At 38.3% G+C, this 16182-nt stretch overlaps 2 protein-coding genes across 4 annotated transcripts; one reads left to right on the top strand and one right to left on the bottom strand.

The window, feature by feature from the left end:
- Positions 1-473: 473 nt before the first annotated feature.
- Positions 474-9217, bottom strand: LOC306746608 (heterogeneous nuclear ribonucleoprotein Q). Of its 3 annotated transcripts, none has more exons than XM_079229540.1 (13): positions 9112-9217; positions 7903-7979; positions 7171-7330; positions 6089-6207; positions 5708-5815; positions 5089-5202; positions 4610-4786; positions 4345-4480; positions 3609-3814; positions 3321-3470; positions 3095-3216; positions 2653-2978; positions 474-1989 (listed from the first exon to the last, which is right to left on the bottom strand). In XM_079229540.1, exons 3-13 carry the CDS (start codon positions 7316-7318, stop codon positions 1964-1966), a joined length of 1632 nt encoding a protein of 543 aa, XP_079085666.1. In that variant the 5' UTR covers positions 7319-7330; positions 7903-7979; positions 9112-9217; the 3' UTR covers positions 474-1963. The 3 variants fall into 3 exon arrangements, with proteins under 3 accessions (XP_079085666.1, XP_079085664.1, XP_079085665.1); XM_079229538.1 differs by having other exon boundaries at positions 474-1992; XM_079229539.1 differs by lacking the exon at positions 7903-7979 and having other exon boundaries at positions 474-1992; positions 9112-9216.
- A 5084-nt stretch (positions 9218-14301) lies between these two features.
- On the top strand, positions 14302-15747 carry cga (glycoprotein hormones, alpha polypeptide; the record flags this gene model as incomplete). The annotated part of the gene is made up of 3 exons (XM_079230559.1): positions 14302-14398; positions 14594-14784; positions 15673-15747. The coding sequence occupies exons 1-3, from the start codon at positions 14305-14307 to the stop codon at positions 15745-15747; spliced, it is 360 nt and encodes a 119-aa protein (XP_079086685.1). The 5' UTR covers positions 14302-14304.
- Positions 15748-16182: the final 435 nt, after the last annotated feature.

A 16182-nucleotide genomic window follows, 5' to 3' on the forward strand; every position in this document is an offset into this window, starting at 1 on the left:
AAATAGTTATATTTATTTTGTCTGTATATATAATAATTCAGTTGTTGTAGATTCTTTACCGTTTTTTACTTTGTCTCGTGTTCACTTTACCCCTTTTGCTGCTGTAATCCTGTACATTTCCCCACTGCGAGACTAATAAAGGATTATCTTATTTTATACTCAATATAGTTTTGACAGGTTCAGAGCCCCAGTATTGTGCATGATGATGATGATGATGCATGGCTTTCTGGAACACACTAAGTGGACCTGAGATATAGAAATCTGTGATCACAAATCTACAGTTTCATTTAATAAATACAAAATACTGGTCTGTTTATTAGCTAAATGCCCGACATAATGCGTGCTATATATGTATTATTTGGTCTAAATTGATCAGTGATATTTTGCCTTTATCAGTCATAATACAAAAATAGGACAGCTTTCACCAAGCATTTGCATTTCATGAAGATTTTATCCAAAGACTAAGACACAGATAGAAATCAAAAACTTTATTACAAAAATAAGTTACACTCACCTCCATTTTACAGTATAAAACAATTTATTTGCAGGAATGCAAAAAACGTTGTTGGCCACCAACAATAGTTTAAAACTGCTAACATCTTTTTTTCAAAAGGTGGTTGTTATGATTTTATTGAGGGAGTTAACTGTAGAAAACTGGGATTGAAGAGCAGTTTCCTTTTTGCTATACCCGGGAAGTAGAAATCCTTCACTGCAGTATCCCTTCTACCACTATGGGACTATGACCCCTCACCAATCAGAACAGCTAATGTTAGGCACACATGCTCACTGGCTGGGCAATATGGCAATTCAGTCATCCATCAAGATTAACTCGAAATATCTTTTACAAAGTTGCCTTCTTGGGAGCTGGGATGGGATCATTCAAGATTAACATGATCTTATATGATGACGGATTTGGATCAGGTTGTTTTACATGATTCTGACGATGTTTGAAAATCCATTGCTATCAATATAAAAACAAACCCACTGGAATAATACAGTGGCACAAAAGGGACACTGCAGGGCTTTATTTTTGTTTAATTTTTTTTTAATCAAAGGCAGTTGGATGCCTGTGATGTTGAAGCCTTTACAAAAGTAACATTTTATTCCGAAAAACTATACAACCAGTAACTACATACTCTGAAGAAGCAAGGCAGCTAATTCAGTTCAAAATAGGATAAAAGCAGGGCTTGTTCAGACTCATCATATGAGATTGTTTTGCATGCCCAGTTTGACTGTTCGCAGTGTCAGAGCTGCCGCTAAAATGACTATATTACATTAAGTACATTGTTTTTCGCACTGCAGCTCTTGTGCATATTTTGTATGAAAACAAGCCCTGCTTTCATCAATATAGTTTCCCTATTTACAGTACAGGCCGGGTAGTTTAGTCCTCTGTACTGAGGTAGTCAACCAACCCTTTAAAGACAAGTTCTGAAAAGAACCACTTTCCTGGAATGCCTGACTTATCCATGCCAGGTGGGTACACCCTAAAAACCTGCAAATGTTCTCTGTCAAACATCCAGATCAAACGATTAAGAACATGGATATTCCGACAATAAAAATTGCGATTAGCACAAAAATATACAATAGCATCAAGCTCCTTTGAGCCACTTCAAACCCAAGAACTTAAAAAAGTGCAATTTCTTCAATAATTATTTAAAAATGGCATGTTCAGGGACAGGGAAGGGGTAGATTGTAAGGGCAATACATAGTTCCCTGTAAACCAGGGCTGGGTACAGGGGCTTGGGGCAAAGAGGCTGTGGAGAGTATTTAGAATCCTCCAGTCATCTTTTTAAGGTGGCAGTTTTAGAAACAAATGAAAATAAAAAAACATGGGGGAGGGGAGATGCTTCTTCTGTAAGGCTGGAATATCATTGGACCTTTTTTTCGTGCTCTTTTTTGTTTCAACATCCATTGCAGCTAACGGTGTAAACCCACACATCAAGTCAGTATCCAATGTGACAGGTCAGGACCGCCCTCTGCCTCGTTTCCCTGCTGGTCCAATGAGAAGATCAAATTAGTACAGACTTTTAAAAAGAAAATCCATGTTGCACACATTCCCCATCAATTGGCACGCTGATCGATCAAATTGTAGACTGAAGACAGCTTTGCCGTTAAACCTACAATTAAAAATTTCTACAATTAAAGAAAAAAACTATGAAATATATATTGAGAATAGTTTTGGTAACTCATTGGATATGCAACCGTAAGTGCAGATAAAATTTGATTGAAAACTGTCTGTTAAGTGTCCAGTCAGATCTTAGCGGTAAGCCATCACAGTAACGCAAGTCACTCCGGGATAGTACAAAATAAGTTCATCATTTGGACATAAACAGCAAATGCTTAAAACTAAATTGTCAAAGATTCTTTCATCAAGTGCCATCTTATAATTACTACCAACATCCTTTTGAGACAATCAATACTTGTGCTGTAGGTCATCCTCAGCCTCTTCCTTCTACAGCTGCTAATCTACTATACCCACAGAGACTATGCAGACATCAGCTCAGTAGTTTTTGCTGTGATATTCAAAAGCCCCATCTCAAAATAAACCAAGACACGTGACATTTTCCATAAGTGAGCAGTAATTATCTTTGTGACTTCTTTGATTTTACCCACTTTGAACCTAACGGTGTCAAACTGAAAAATGTAAAGTACCTCTGCTTGTTCCAGGGCCTCCTCGCTGGGAGAAGCCCACTCGGCCCCTCGGCGCGACGCCACCGCGGCCCCTGGTCTGACTGGCACCACCACGGACTCCTCCCCTAGTTCCTCGTACTCTCCCAGACCCCTGGAAGTCGTCATACCCGTAGTACGGGTCATCGTAACCGCCCCGGTAGTTGTGGTAGTCGTATCCATAGTAATCGTAATAGTCTTCATAGCCATAATAGTCAGGGGGGTAAGAATAACCTCCCCTCCCACCTCGGCCTCTGCCTCTCGTGGGTGGGGGCATGTGGGGAGGCCCGTAATAATAGTATTCATCATACCTGAAAGATGATACAGACTTAACGTAAACATTGTATTCTGCTTTAGATTAAAACAAATGTTTTTGCTAACTGCATCTCTAAAGATCACAGGTCTGAGATGCATTGTTCCTTCTTACATGTGTGTTTTAGCAGCTTGCCTCTGGGCTTTGCGCTCTTTCCTCTTCTGGTCAGGGGGCTTGGCGAAGACTATTTCAATGTGCTCTCCCTCGAGGTCTTTGCCATTGAGATCAGCCAAAGCCTGTGAAATTTATCAATGAAAGTATGTTTTCACTGCAAAAACAACAAATTTAAGATTAAGTTGATCCATGTCAGTCCAGTGACAACGGTTTTTTTCTTCCATACCTTCACAGCACCATCTCTTTCCTCGAAGTGGATGAAGGCATAGTCTTTCAATTTTTTCACCCGCTCCAGCTTGCCAAACTGACTGAAGGACTTTTCAAGTATCTCTTCTGTAACTGTGCTCGCCAAGTTCCTCACAAACAGCACCTTGACCTGGTAACGGAAAACAACGCTTCTGTATATTTTTGCAACAAAAAAGGAGGAACAAACAACCGCAGAAGACAGAAAGTAAACACATTTTGGTCACACATTAATAGTATGCTACCAACAACCGCTGGCCCTGTGCCTTACCTTGGCCATGACCTCTGGGTCTGGGTCCTCGATGGGGTCAGCCCACTCCACGGTGACCACATTTCCCCACACCTTCACCTTTCCGCTCATCAGTCGGCGGCGGGCCTGAGCGGCCGTTTTGTGGTCTTCATACTCGAGGAAGCAAAAGCCCCGATTCTTCTTCTTGTCGTCTGGCTGGTGGTACAATATGACATCATTTAGACCCTCTGTTGAGAAGAGAAACAGGGAAGAGACGTGGAGAAAAGCCAGCACGGGTTAATAGGCTTTATTCAACTGAAATCACAGTTCAATAAATGGCCTACCAACCAACCTTAAGAAAAGAAAACCTACAATTTCAAATGTTTACGATTGAAGAACAAATTATAAAAGAAAAGGTTTCATGATATTGATAATAGTTTTGGTAACTCATTGGATATGCAACCCTAAGTGCAGTGTTTCTTTTTTAGAAAATTGTCTGTTTAGTGTCCAGTCAGATCTTAGCGGTAAACCATCATGGTAACGTGAGTCACTCCAGCATAGTAATAATAAGTTCATCATTTGGACATAAACGGCAAATGTTTATAACTAAATTGTCAAAGCTTCTTTCCTTACAGATCTTAAATGTAGAGCAAATCTAATCAAAAATCATCAAACAGGCAAAAAGTACATAATATAAAAATTAAGGAATGAAGCTGTTGAATTAATATTTCACAGAATATTATTCAGATAAAGAAATCAAGGGATGGTGCGGACTCACCTGTGACTTTTGCAAATTCTTCAACAATCTGCTCTTTTGTTTTACTCTTGGGGATAGAGCCAACAAACAGTCTATTATTGGCCACAGAGATGCACACGCCAATGTGTTTACCCGGTCGAATTTCATTGTTGTTGCACTGCGGAAGTACGGAAGAAATTGTAAGAAACGTTGCTTACTTGATTGACCAAAACAACCGTCTGCAATTTAACTAACAACTCCATCACCCTCACTCTTTCTAGTTATATTTTCAGTAGAGTAAACATACCAATTTGACCGCCTGCTGTGCAGCTTCTTTAGTGCAGAAAGTGACAAAGGCGTAGCCTCTGTTCAGGCCACTGAGAGGATCCATCATCAGGCGCAAATCCCAGATGGGGCCAGCTTTCTCAAACAGCGGAACCAGCTCATCCTCAAAGAGGTCTCTGGGGATTTTGCCTACAAATATCTGTCAGGTTGAGAGGAAAGGAAAATATGATGCATAAGAGCAACTCTGACTTGTCATGCGAGGTTAAAACAGATGGCATTTAGATAAAACGGTGTCCATTCAGGTCTTAGCGGTAAACTATCATTGTAACCATGGTTACTACAGATAATTACAAAAAAGTTTCATCATTTAGACACCATATGAAACCTGAATGCTCTTGTTTCACAACTTAAAAACAACCAACTCAACGGAGTAAGTAAATAAAAGTGCAAAATTCATCTTTTATTAATGGTACAACTTAAAATAAGAGACATGTTCTGTACCTCTGTACCGATGGTGGGCTGCGCCCCTGAGTGAGCAGACTCTGGTGGGGGCCCTCCATACTTCCTTTGGCCTGTTGTTACATCAAGCGTGTAGCTAGTCCTCTCCAGCAAAGCCTGATCATAAGAAAACATGGAAACGAAAGAAGATACTGTTTGAGAATCAGATAAAATACAAATAAAGTTTTCTACAATTGAAGAACAAATTATGAAATAGTTTCATTATATTGATAGTAGTTTTGATAACTCATTAGATATGCAACCATAAATGCAGAATTTTTTTTATTGAAAATTGTCTGTTTAGTGTCCAGTCAGATCTTAGCGGTAAACCATCATAGTAACGTGAGTCACTCCAGCATAGTAATAATAAGTTCATCATTTGGACATAAACAGCAAATGTCATAGACAAAATAAAAAACAAAGTTCAACAGTAGACTCCTGGGTTCAAGCAACTTAAAAAAGGCATGAAAAACATTCTTATTTAAAAATGTGTCCTTTATTCAAACAGCATCCTGGTTATGAGATTAACTATATTTTCACACTAGAAAGCATTGCATCAGCGTTCACATTTTTTCCCCAAGCATTAAATTGGATACGATTTGAATTCAGGATTAATTCTCACTTTGATTTTGGCTTCATCTGGTCCTTTATTGGTGTCTGACACTTTGGTCCCTTGTTTCTCCCTCTGTCTGTACGTCTTCATCACGCCACAAAGAAAGGCACTTTTGTTCTGAAAGAAGAAGAAAAATACTATATACTGTCAAACTATAATTATTTAAATAAAACATGTCATGATCATTAGGACAACTTCTGATTCTTAGTTACACACAAAATGAATAAGCTGTTACACAAGACAGAAAAAAAGACAGGTCTTGTAGATAATGACAGCTAAGGGCTAATTTGTAACCACAATTTAACTACATGCACAATGCACAGAGAACAATCATCCACTGTATGAAAACATCCAAAATGTAAAGGTTATCTAAACAACCCAAACACATACCTGAACATGTGAGAGGTCGCTGTCCTTAAATTGCAAAAGGACTTGCAGAGCACCTTCCTCGTTGAATTCTTTCAGAGCCTCAATCGCTCGATCATCTAAGTCACTATGTGACACCAAACCTAGAGGAGGGGGGGACAAGACAGAAGAGAAAAAATGAGCTACTAACCAGGCTGAGAAAGTTGTTACTTAATTACTACCTTGTCATTCAAGTACGAAATTTAAGTACAACTGAAAGGATTAAAGAAATATTTTCATTTGAGTATTTGTGCATAACAAATGTCTTAAATTGTGTAATGGATTACTAATGATCACTACAATTAGAATGGAGGAGCAGGAACCGGCAAATCTACGAGCGCTGAATTCAGTAGTGAGGCTGCACTTTACTCTCCAACCAGCAAGTTTTTGCAGAACTAATCACAACAGATGTGACAATGCAACTTGATATGCCAGTGCCCCTCTATACTGTAGCTGGGAGTTTCTAATGATCTGGTCTGCATTCTTCTCTATGGAGGGCCCGTCACCTGTCCAAGGCAGCCACACACCAGGCAGCTGCCGCCATTGTTTCTGTCTCGGTTCCATCTGGCTGAAAAGGCCAGACCAATAATTTTCTAGATCTGACCGACCAAACTATGTCCTGCTCTGCAGCTCACCCCATACAAACGGGTAAAGATCTGACCAAAGCAACAGATATCAAAGCTGTGAATGACATAATTAGACAAGTTTATCCATCTGCAAATATGTTATGGGATGCGGAGAAATGTCATTAAAATGAATGGAGACTGGACAGGCTTACCAGGACACTCCCCCAGGGAGAGGTCAATTAACTTGCCCTGACACCAGTGATCATGCAACCATGTTGGGAATGCAAATGCTGCAATCATTTACACATTTTCACATTGGTAATGTGTAATTACATATTTTGTAGCACTGCAGTACCCATTTTGGTAGGAAACCACAAAAAGTTGCTTCATGATCCCAATTCCCCCATTCAAAAAGGTGATAAAATGACAGTACATGCAAGAAATTAATAAACATTAAAAAATTGCATATTTGAATATGCAAGTATATTCTTTGTGCCTTACCTGCTATGTAAATTTCATCTAGTTTTTCAGCAACTTTCTGTGGTAAACCAGCTTCTAATAAAGTCTGGAAGTGCTCAGAATGGGTAACTGCAGCAGAGTTGTCCATTGGTTCTTCTGGACCATTTCCATTAATATGTTCTGTGGCCATGTCTCCAGAAATCTGTGTAAATGCAATGAGCCAAATTAATCCTGGGTCAAGGGCAAGACTTGGGACGTGTTCAGAAGAGTGCAAAGTCTCAAACTTGTCAGGAAAAAAATTGTTTTCAGATTTTTTTAAATCTTTGATACAGAGTGATTTTTTTTATTATTAATAAGCACAAATGATCAATAAACAGGAGTGTTGCTGTGTACAAAACAAGTGATTATGGTTGTGTGGTCCTGTACAGGCTGTAGACTTCGCACTATCCTGACATAAGGCTTGCAGCTTTCAGCTTGCATGAGGTAGAAGCCCAGAAACCTGTATATAGGCAGTTGACAGATGTTTGAACATTGCAAGCAACACAGACAATCCACATACCAAACCCCCCCAAAAAACCTATTGTAGACATCTTGTAAAAAACGTTTAACTACTGAGTTTGTGCACATGTGGCAGTTTTTTTTTTCCATTCTGGTTTAAGAAGTTTTTGCAAACGGTTCCAAGTTAACTTGTTAACGCCTGTATCACAGGCCTCTTGGTCACTGCTGGTGTAGACTCCTTGTCTGCTTTCGTCTCTAAATTACATGTTAACTTACCTTCTCACTGCTGACTTCAGCACAGGCTAGATAGCTGATACACGTGTTCCATCAGAGTGAGACCCAGTTTCCGGTAGCTGACCAAAGAGCAAGTATGCACCTTTTAGCATCTATGTTTCTTAACACTTTGGCAGCACCTATTGTGTCACAATGGCAAATACTTCTATTGTCACATTAATGATCAATCCAGCCATTTTTGTTTAGTTTGAATCGACAAATACCGAGCAATTAACCGTTGCAAACAGCAACCTACCTCACATTACTATATCCGCCAACGCTGGACTGAGCAAAACGTGGACAGCAATCTTCCGCTTCGGCCTCACATTAACTTAGCCAACGTTACACTAAGCCAATATGGGCGTACAGATATAATACATCATGTATAGCGGTGTCTGTTAAATCAATCTTATTGGCTAGTTAAGCACGTGCTTTCTGTGGTTAGAAATATTTCTGCAACGTTAAAAGTAACTATAACATGAACATATCGTGCCAATCAATCTCGGGTTTGGAGTTTGAAAGGGGGGGAGGGGACTAAGAATAAATGCGTTTCAAAAAGGTGTGTATGATAACGTTAGATTTAACGTTAGCGGGGAGGAGACTGGCTCGCACACGTTGAGGCTGGCTAGCGGGCTAGTTTGCACAGCTAACGCTACAGCTATCGAGCTAACTATGAACCTTCAGCAGGACAATAACAAGACGCGCTAATATGCATCTTCTATGAGTGCATCTGCGTTGATTATCGTAAAACAAGAGGCAAAGGGTACATCAGCTTGTACGGTAGTTACGCGGGAAAGCAATTTATTGGCAGGCTTTCACCAGCTAGCTGCCGTTAGCACACGATGACAATGAGCGTGTCAATTCCATGATCTGTCAAAATAGGCTACCTTAAGCTAGCATGCTAACTCGAACGGGATTCCGGCGAGGCCATTGTTACAACGGCAGTTGTCGCTAAGGACTTCACCAGTTGATTAAAGTATAGCTTTTAGAAGTAATTCGATTCACCGAGGCCTAGAGGTTTAGACTGCTAGACGCGTGGTTTGTCAACGTGCCGCCATATAGGAAGAGTCCATTTTCAAAAAGCCGGTCTGGAGAAGTCGTTCCCAACCAACACCAGTTCCCACATTGTTTGAAACAGCACCGCACGATTCAGACCTTTTTAGCAATAAATTAAGCAACAATAACGTGACCAAATAGTAGCATTCGCCCTACCTGCCGCTGGATCACCAACGTGTATGGTGTTGATTATTTAGGAAGATAAATGTGATATTTAAAAGACAGAAAAAGTGTAAAACTCCCGGCACTGATCCGGCTTCAGTCATTCACTCTTGATGATGTAAAATGGCTGCCACGTTCACGCCTCGAGTTTTGTCTAGTCGAAGGGGTTTCTTGGACAGCCCTGCACGGGCTTGCCTTGTATGCATTTTACAGAAGAGCAGCAGGTCATTCAAAGCATCCATCATAACTACTAACGATGGCTAACGACGAGTAATTTCACGACAACAGTAGTACTATTTATTTGAGGGGTTAGTTAATAGTGCTGACGAAAAGAACAGTGAAAAGATTTGGGACAGAAATCAAACATTTAACTTAAATATACAAGTCAACACTCATGAAATAAAACAAGGAAGTGTAACAATGAAATAAATTAGCCTATCATTAATAATTTACTAATAATTTGCCACTGTTTCTACTAACACTAATAATAACAATAACAACATATTTTAGAGATGATCAGTATTTTCGGGTAAAACTGCATGAAATGCTAGTCCTCATATTTAAATCTAAAACAAGATGTGTGACATTAACAGACCAACTCGTGGGCTTCAGGTCTGACTATTTCAGCAGAGTGCTTGACTGGAAGTAGGGAGGGAGATCCCACTTTCCACCACACTGTGTCACTCTTCTCATTGATTAAACACTCATCTCCTCCATGAACAAAAGAATAGGTCAGAGTATGTGCATAGAGACCTATATGATATTTATTTGATACATCAGAGACCAAATCAGGTGCAATGGTTTGCACTACTGAAGAGTTATTTATTTATGTTATGCCAAAACTACGTAGCCGTTTTTATTGGTTTAGTAAAAGATTCTCTGCAACATTATGGCAGAGAAGAAAAGTTGTACTTAGCATCGTGTGTGTATTTCAATCCGATTTAAAAGTTGTTACTTACGTCTTTGTTTTTTGCAGAAAATCTAGTTCTTAAACAATGTTATTTGTGGGGTTGAAAGTGAGAATCAATGGCAAAAGTAAAAAAAAAAATGTAAAATTCCATTTGGGGTTATCTTTTTAAATTGCAATTTCTGGGCTCACATATTTGGACCGTCCAAGGTTGATACATGCCTTACTACGAGTAATGAAAAGTACTTGTCAGTGTTGATCCTTGACAATTTTTTAAAATACAAATACATTGCAGTGACACTATAATGCACAGTATGAATTTGGGATTTGTCTATCTGCTATTTTCATCACAGCTAGAGTGAATCATGGATTTAATGGCTCATGGCTGAAATAATAAAACTTTAGCAGGTAACTGACTCCAACGACTCCCACAGGTAAGGCATTAACAGCTGGAGGAGGATGGCTCGAATATTTTGAGGTATAACAGCTTATGCAGCTGTTGAGGAACCGAGCAACATAATTATTTCCTGGTGCATATTTCCAATCAGAAACAATGTTTTACAAAGAAATGCAAATTACTTAACAAAAACATTTTGAATGACACAAGTTAAGACAGATAAAAAAAGAACAATGACAAAGCATAACAAAGGTCACTCTTATCAAAACTAATCAATACATCCCGAAACATAGGCTTTGTCTTCCTTGCCTTATCCATAGTTACACAAGAAAAAGCCTACAAATGGAGTTTGTATGGGTCTACAATATGTTTATTGCTCATGCCCTGTGAAAACTCCTCAAAGAACAAACAAAGCTCAGACAGATATTTGAGTACCAAAAAGTTGGTTCAGACAGTTTTGTATTCAGCTTTAAAACAATATGCAGCAGGGGCTGAGACTGTGGAAGAGGTCTTCTGTATACATTTTCAGGGATTAGCCCAAATTGAACCGCTATATAGTAAAACTTTTTTTGCCATAAAAAGTCAAATGAAGATCCAGTTTCTGAAGTCAGCTAATATTCGGTATTACGAAGATAATAATGTAAAAAGAGCTCCAGGGTATACTTTAGATTAAAATCATAAAGTTGACTTCTAACATATCACAATAACAATATTAACAATTTACATTAATGTTTCCTGTTTAACGCCAGGCTATTCCATAACAAGCTGATGTAGTGGTAGGTTTTTGTGTATTTTTATTCCATTAATATGACCATCTTAAAGCATGCTATGAGAACCATTGACTATAATAAGGATGAAGCATTATTGTTCTGTCCCTGGCAATGGCTGCATTGTTTCTGTTACCCTGGTATGAGAGCCTCTGATGCAGCAGAGCCACTATTTTATGGCTCTTGAATAAGATAAATGGCCCATAACTACAGGCCTGTTGCAGATCTCTCATGCCACCGTGTGGAGAGACTGTTGCAAACAAAATGATCTTACCCCTGAATTACTTAGCAAAACCTCAGTTCATCTCTTTCAGTCTTTGTATTCCTTTTAGCGCTGCACCATCCTGGCTCTCGTGTCTATAAAAGAGGATCAATGGGTATGCCCACATGCACGCTACTTACTTACTCAGATACATTGTTAGTTATATCAAAATGGTGCTTTGCTTTGAGGAAAAACATTTTATATTTTCAGAATACATTTATTTTGTATAAATGCAGCAAATAAGATGACTTTATTTTTCTGGTTCAGAGTGCAACATTTAAAAATGTGCAAAGGCAAGCAAATGGGTATCTTCTGGTTAGTTCAACAGACCAAATATACTTTAAATATACCAACGCCAGCCAGCCTGCTGTGACCGCTTTACAATCCTTTAATTTAATTAATATTTTAAGTCGTTAATATGCTTGGACTTGATTTCAATCACCATTCTCTTTACTGCTACACCAAATATTCTCATTTGTGTCAAAACTACAGGTCACAGCTAGTTTCTTCAGTTGTTGTCTGCTGTCCCTGACTTATTAATATCACCGAGAGCACAGTGGCTTTGAACTGATCCTGTCTAAGACATGACCTGCTAACCTCCCTGTGTCTCCCATGCTCTCTCCTCTGCAGCAACAGTGACAGCGTCGACACCGGAGCCCCTGAGAATATATCTGACTAGTATTTCACCAAGCGTGACTGTGTAGGCTGCAGAATGTACTCCACACCTGGGGCTTTCCACATCTCTGTGATTCTCATCCTCATCCAGCCAGATCACTTTAGCTTACACAGAGAGTCTGAGCCACATGCAGAACATAAGAAACTCAGCACCACTTCTTATTTCATAAATCAGGAGGCCATGAAGCATGTTAATGCCAGAATTCTAGAAAGGGAAGTTGCTCATGTCCTCAAACTAATCCTCTGTGCTTTTATTCTCACATAGTTGCCTTTTTTTTGTCAGTGAACTGCTGTTGGGCTTTAATGTACAGCAGCACTCTCTTCTATTTCTCATAAGATCTCATCTTTCGTGTATCTTAAACATCTTACACAGCTCAATTAATTAATTAGTCAGCTCCATGATTATGTTAGACACTTCTGCAAATAGCCTTGTGTGGTTTGTATTTGATAAAAATGTGTTAGATCGTGGCATATGTGATTTTCAGTAGAAAATAGGCCAATGTACTCAAATACTTGTACTACTGTATATTTGATTGTTGTCAATAAACTTACTTGTGTATGCACAGCACACAATATTGGTTGTTATGAATTAGATATATTTCTAGTTATTACATTAGTATGTACAGAACATTTGTTACAAATGCTGTGATAGAAGCCCAAAAAACTGCTTTAAACATCTTTGTGATTTGAAACATCTCATCTTCAACGCTTATTGAATTACGAGTCTTAGGCCACGGATTTATCACCAGCACAACCAAGGACACAGGACATGGATACTTAAGTAAACAGACAGACGAAATACAAAGTAAATTCATATTCATCCTTGACATTTCGGATGTGGGAGGCGGACAGATGGAGACTCCTAAACAACTATCAGATATCTCTCCATTTATTCATCACTTTTTCCATCCAAACGAGTTTTGCCTCAATATAAAACTATATGGATGAAAAGAATACACCCAAAATATATGATTGCTGTGATGTTTTATTGAAGTTTAGTTAGATTTATTATTAATATTTGTTTTAATGAAATTTGTTAAGAAATAAGATGCAAGGCAGCATTCCATTTTAAAACCGTAGTGATCATATATATAACAGGGAACTAATGTGTATTACATAATATATGTACAGTATCCAACGTCAGACTCCATGTAGGGCATGCATAACATACATTGAATAATAGCTTTCATTATGGTTATTGTGCACAAAAAAGAGTACAATTTGCAATTGAGTGATTAATTGTTTAGTCAATTAAAAAACCACAAACATCATCAAATATCTTGTTTTATCTGACCAAAAGTCCAAAACTCAACCATATTCAATTTACATTCATACAAAACAAAGACAATCTGCAAATCATCACATTTCAGAAGTTGGAACCACAGGATATTTGACAGGTTTCACCTTTTTTTTGGCACACAAAAAAATGTGACAATTTATCAATTATCTCAATTGTTTTGAGTATTGAGTTATCGATTCATCAATTAATAAATTGAGGCAATTTCTGTTTGAAAATGGCAGAGAAATACAGGCCTTGTCATTGTCATGGGAAATATTTTTGACAATATAGGAAACTATGCCATTATGAACACTGAAGAGACAAATGGATCCAACAACTGAGTGAAGATGCAGCGAGGACATTGCTGAAAAAAGGATATTTCAGAATCACACTTTTACATTATTTTTAATAAAAACACTTTTAGACCACTTACAGCCAACAGTTGGTCTTTCTGCATTAAACCGAAACTCAACTAATGACCCTTCCTTTGCTGTGACAAATGATAACATCCCCCAGTTAACAAAAACCCAGGGATTAAATGTTGCATCCATAGTCAGGGTGGAAGGTTGATGGAAGTATGTTTTGACTTTCCACGATTTGTTCTTATCATTTTGTCCTTTAAAAGGATTATGAGAAAGGTAGCGAAGTGGCCAGTGAGTGAGATCGTTGATAAGGTTGGTAGGGTTCATCTAATCCAGGAAGTGGCCACAGTCTGAGTGACACGGTATAAAACGACATTGAAGGGAAGCAGAAGTCCTCAATAAAGATCCGTCCTGCACAGATGCACAATGAAGAAGAAACTTTCTTTCAAGACGGTAATACTCTGTCTCTGAGTTACTCATGCTTCGATTGAAAAGACCATTGATTGACCATTTTCTTTTGTCTCTTTAGGTAACCAAGATGGGCTCGGTGAAATCAGCTGGACTGTCTCTGCTTCTGTTGTCTTTTCTTATTTACATAGCAGATTCTAACCCCAACCATGATTTATCAAACCGTAAGATGACATTTTATTTCAAGTCCTAAGTATTCTCCTCTGAAATCTATACACAAACCAAGGATTTACTTCAATAGATTAGCACTATTTGATCTAATTCATCTCTTGTCACAAAAACACTGTGCTTTTAATCTCAGATCTCAAATGTCTCTGTATAACGAGCTGTCGATGATCAATAGTCTCGTCTTTCTCCAGCGGGCTGTGAGGAGTGCGCACTGAAGAGGAACGGCCTTTTCTCCAGAGAAAATCCGATCTACCAGTGCAGCGGCTGCTGCTTCTCCAGAGCGTTCCCAACACCTCTCAAGACCATGAAGACAATGACGAACCCAAAGAACATCACCTCGGAGGCAACATGCTGTGTCGCAAAGTACAGCAACAATGTACAAGTACAGGAACAGACAAAACTTTTCTTTAAATGCTGTGCTTATTCCTAAACATGGTAGAGGGGAAATTAGTGTAAGTGGGAAACTACTTTTGACTAAATAACGACTTATGACTAAATATTTCCCCAAATCTGCAAATGAAGTACTTTGAAACAAAAGGCTCCATATTGGAAATAGTCAAGAATATTATTGTTAAACTTTAAAGTCTAAATTCTATTTTATAGATCTATAGTTTTTAGATTTTTGTTTAGATCAGTTTTGGGATATTTTTGTGGATTTGGTCATGTAGTGGAAATAATATACAAGTAAGTACATTTAATTGAGTAAAATTTTGAGGTATATGTTAAATCATTCAATTGTATGTTTTATACTTCTACTCTTCTAAATAGAAAAAAACACACTAACAAAAAAAAGTAGGTCCCCATCCTTTCCCTTTAAAATATAGTGTACTTAAAAGTTTTCTTTTCTCTTTTAATCATCGCATGGGGGCACCAGTCCCTAGACTGGGAACCATCTTGCAATATATGGTCAGTCACAGGGGCAACGTTTTGATGCATTAGGATAGGGTCACATTTAGGACCCCTTTGTGATTACAATGAACATTTTGCTAATAATACTTAATAATTGATTAATACACTTTATCTTAAGTAGAACTTTAAATGCAATAATTGTACATGTATTTACATATTGTTTTACATTCAAAGAACCTGATAACTTCTATTAATTTTATAGATGTTTGGTTTTGACTTGGTTTGTAGTTTAATTCTGGGTTCTGTGTTCAAAGGTGAACATTTCGACTGCTAAAAGAGCATTTTGATCTTACACAAATGCTGCTGTTGATTGAGTTTGTTAATAATCACTCTTGTTTCTCCTCATCTGTGCCTCTTTCAGACAAAGGTGGACCGCATACCTGTGAGAAACCACACAGAGTGCCACTGCAGCACCTGCTATTTTCACAAGATATGAATGGGATCTGGAGACCATTCTGCAGCGCTCCGCTTGGCAATGAATTGTGTTTCTTTTCATTTGTACTCGCTCATTTATGTTGTAAATGTCTGTTCAGATGTCCCCTGATAATATTTTTGTAGCAATTGTGTGTTTGTGTAATTAGCCTATATTTGCATTGATATATGTATATGATTCATTGTAGATTGAAAAGCAATTAAAATGTACAACCAATATGTTGCATTTTCATGAATGTCTCTTACAGTGAAATGCATGGGATTGTGATGTGTGTGTTACAAATCGCTAAGTTACCATGGACACCTGGGTCGGCTGAAGCAATTAAATGTGAGGAATAATAACACTGTTTGAAAGGGTATTTGACTTTGAAGTTGATAACAGGATTGTGCAATCAGAAGTGGAAGCCAAAATATATATCAAGTAGCTGACCAGAACTGA

The sequence above is a fragment of the Taurulus bubalis genome (genome assembly GCF_910589615.1).
Source record: "Taurulus bubalis genome assembly, chromosome: 1".
Lineage (NCBI taxonomy): Eukaryota > Metazoa > Chordata > Actinopteri > Perciformes > Cottidae > Taurulus > Taurulus bubalis.

Bases quoted from the DNA above. Each gene is read 5' to 3' on its own strand.
- LOC306746608 (XM_079229538.1), bottom strand. From the start codon at position 7,318: ATGGCCACAGAACATATTAATGGAAATGGTCCAGAAGAACCAATGGAC. The intron at 6,208-7,170 runs GTAAGGCACAAA...CCCCTCCTCTAG, and splicing joins AGATGAAATTTACATAGCAG to GTTTGGTGTCACATAGTGAC. The intron at 4,787-5,088 runs GTACAGAACATG...TCAACCTGACAG, and splicing joins AGCCCACCATCGGTACAGAG to ATATTTGTAGGCAAAATCCC.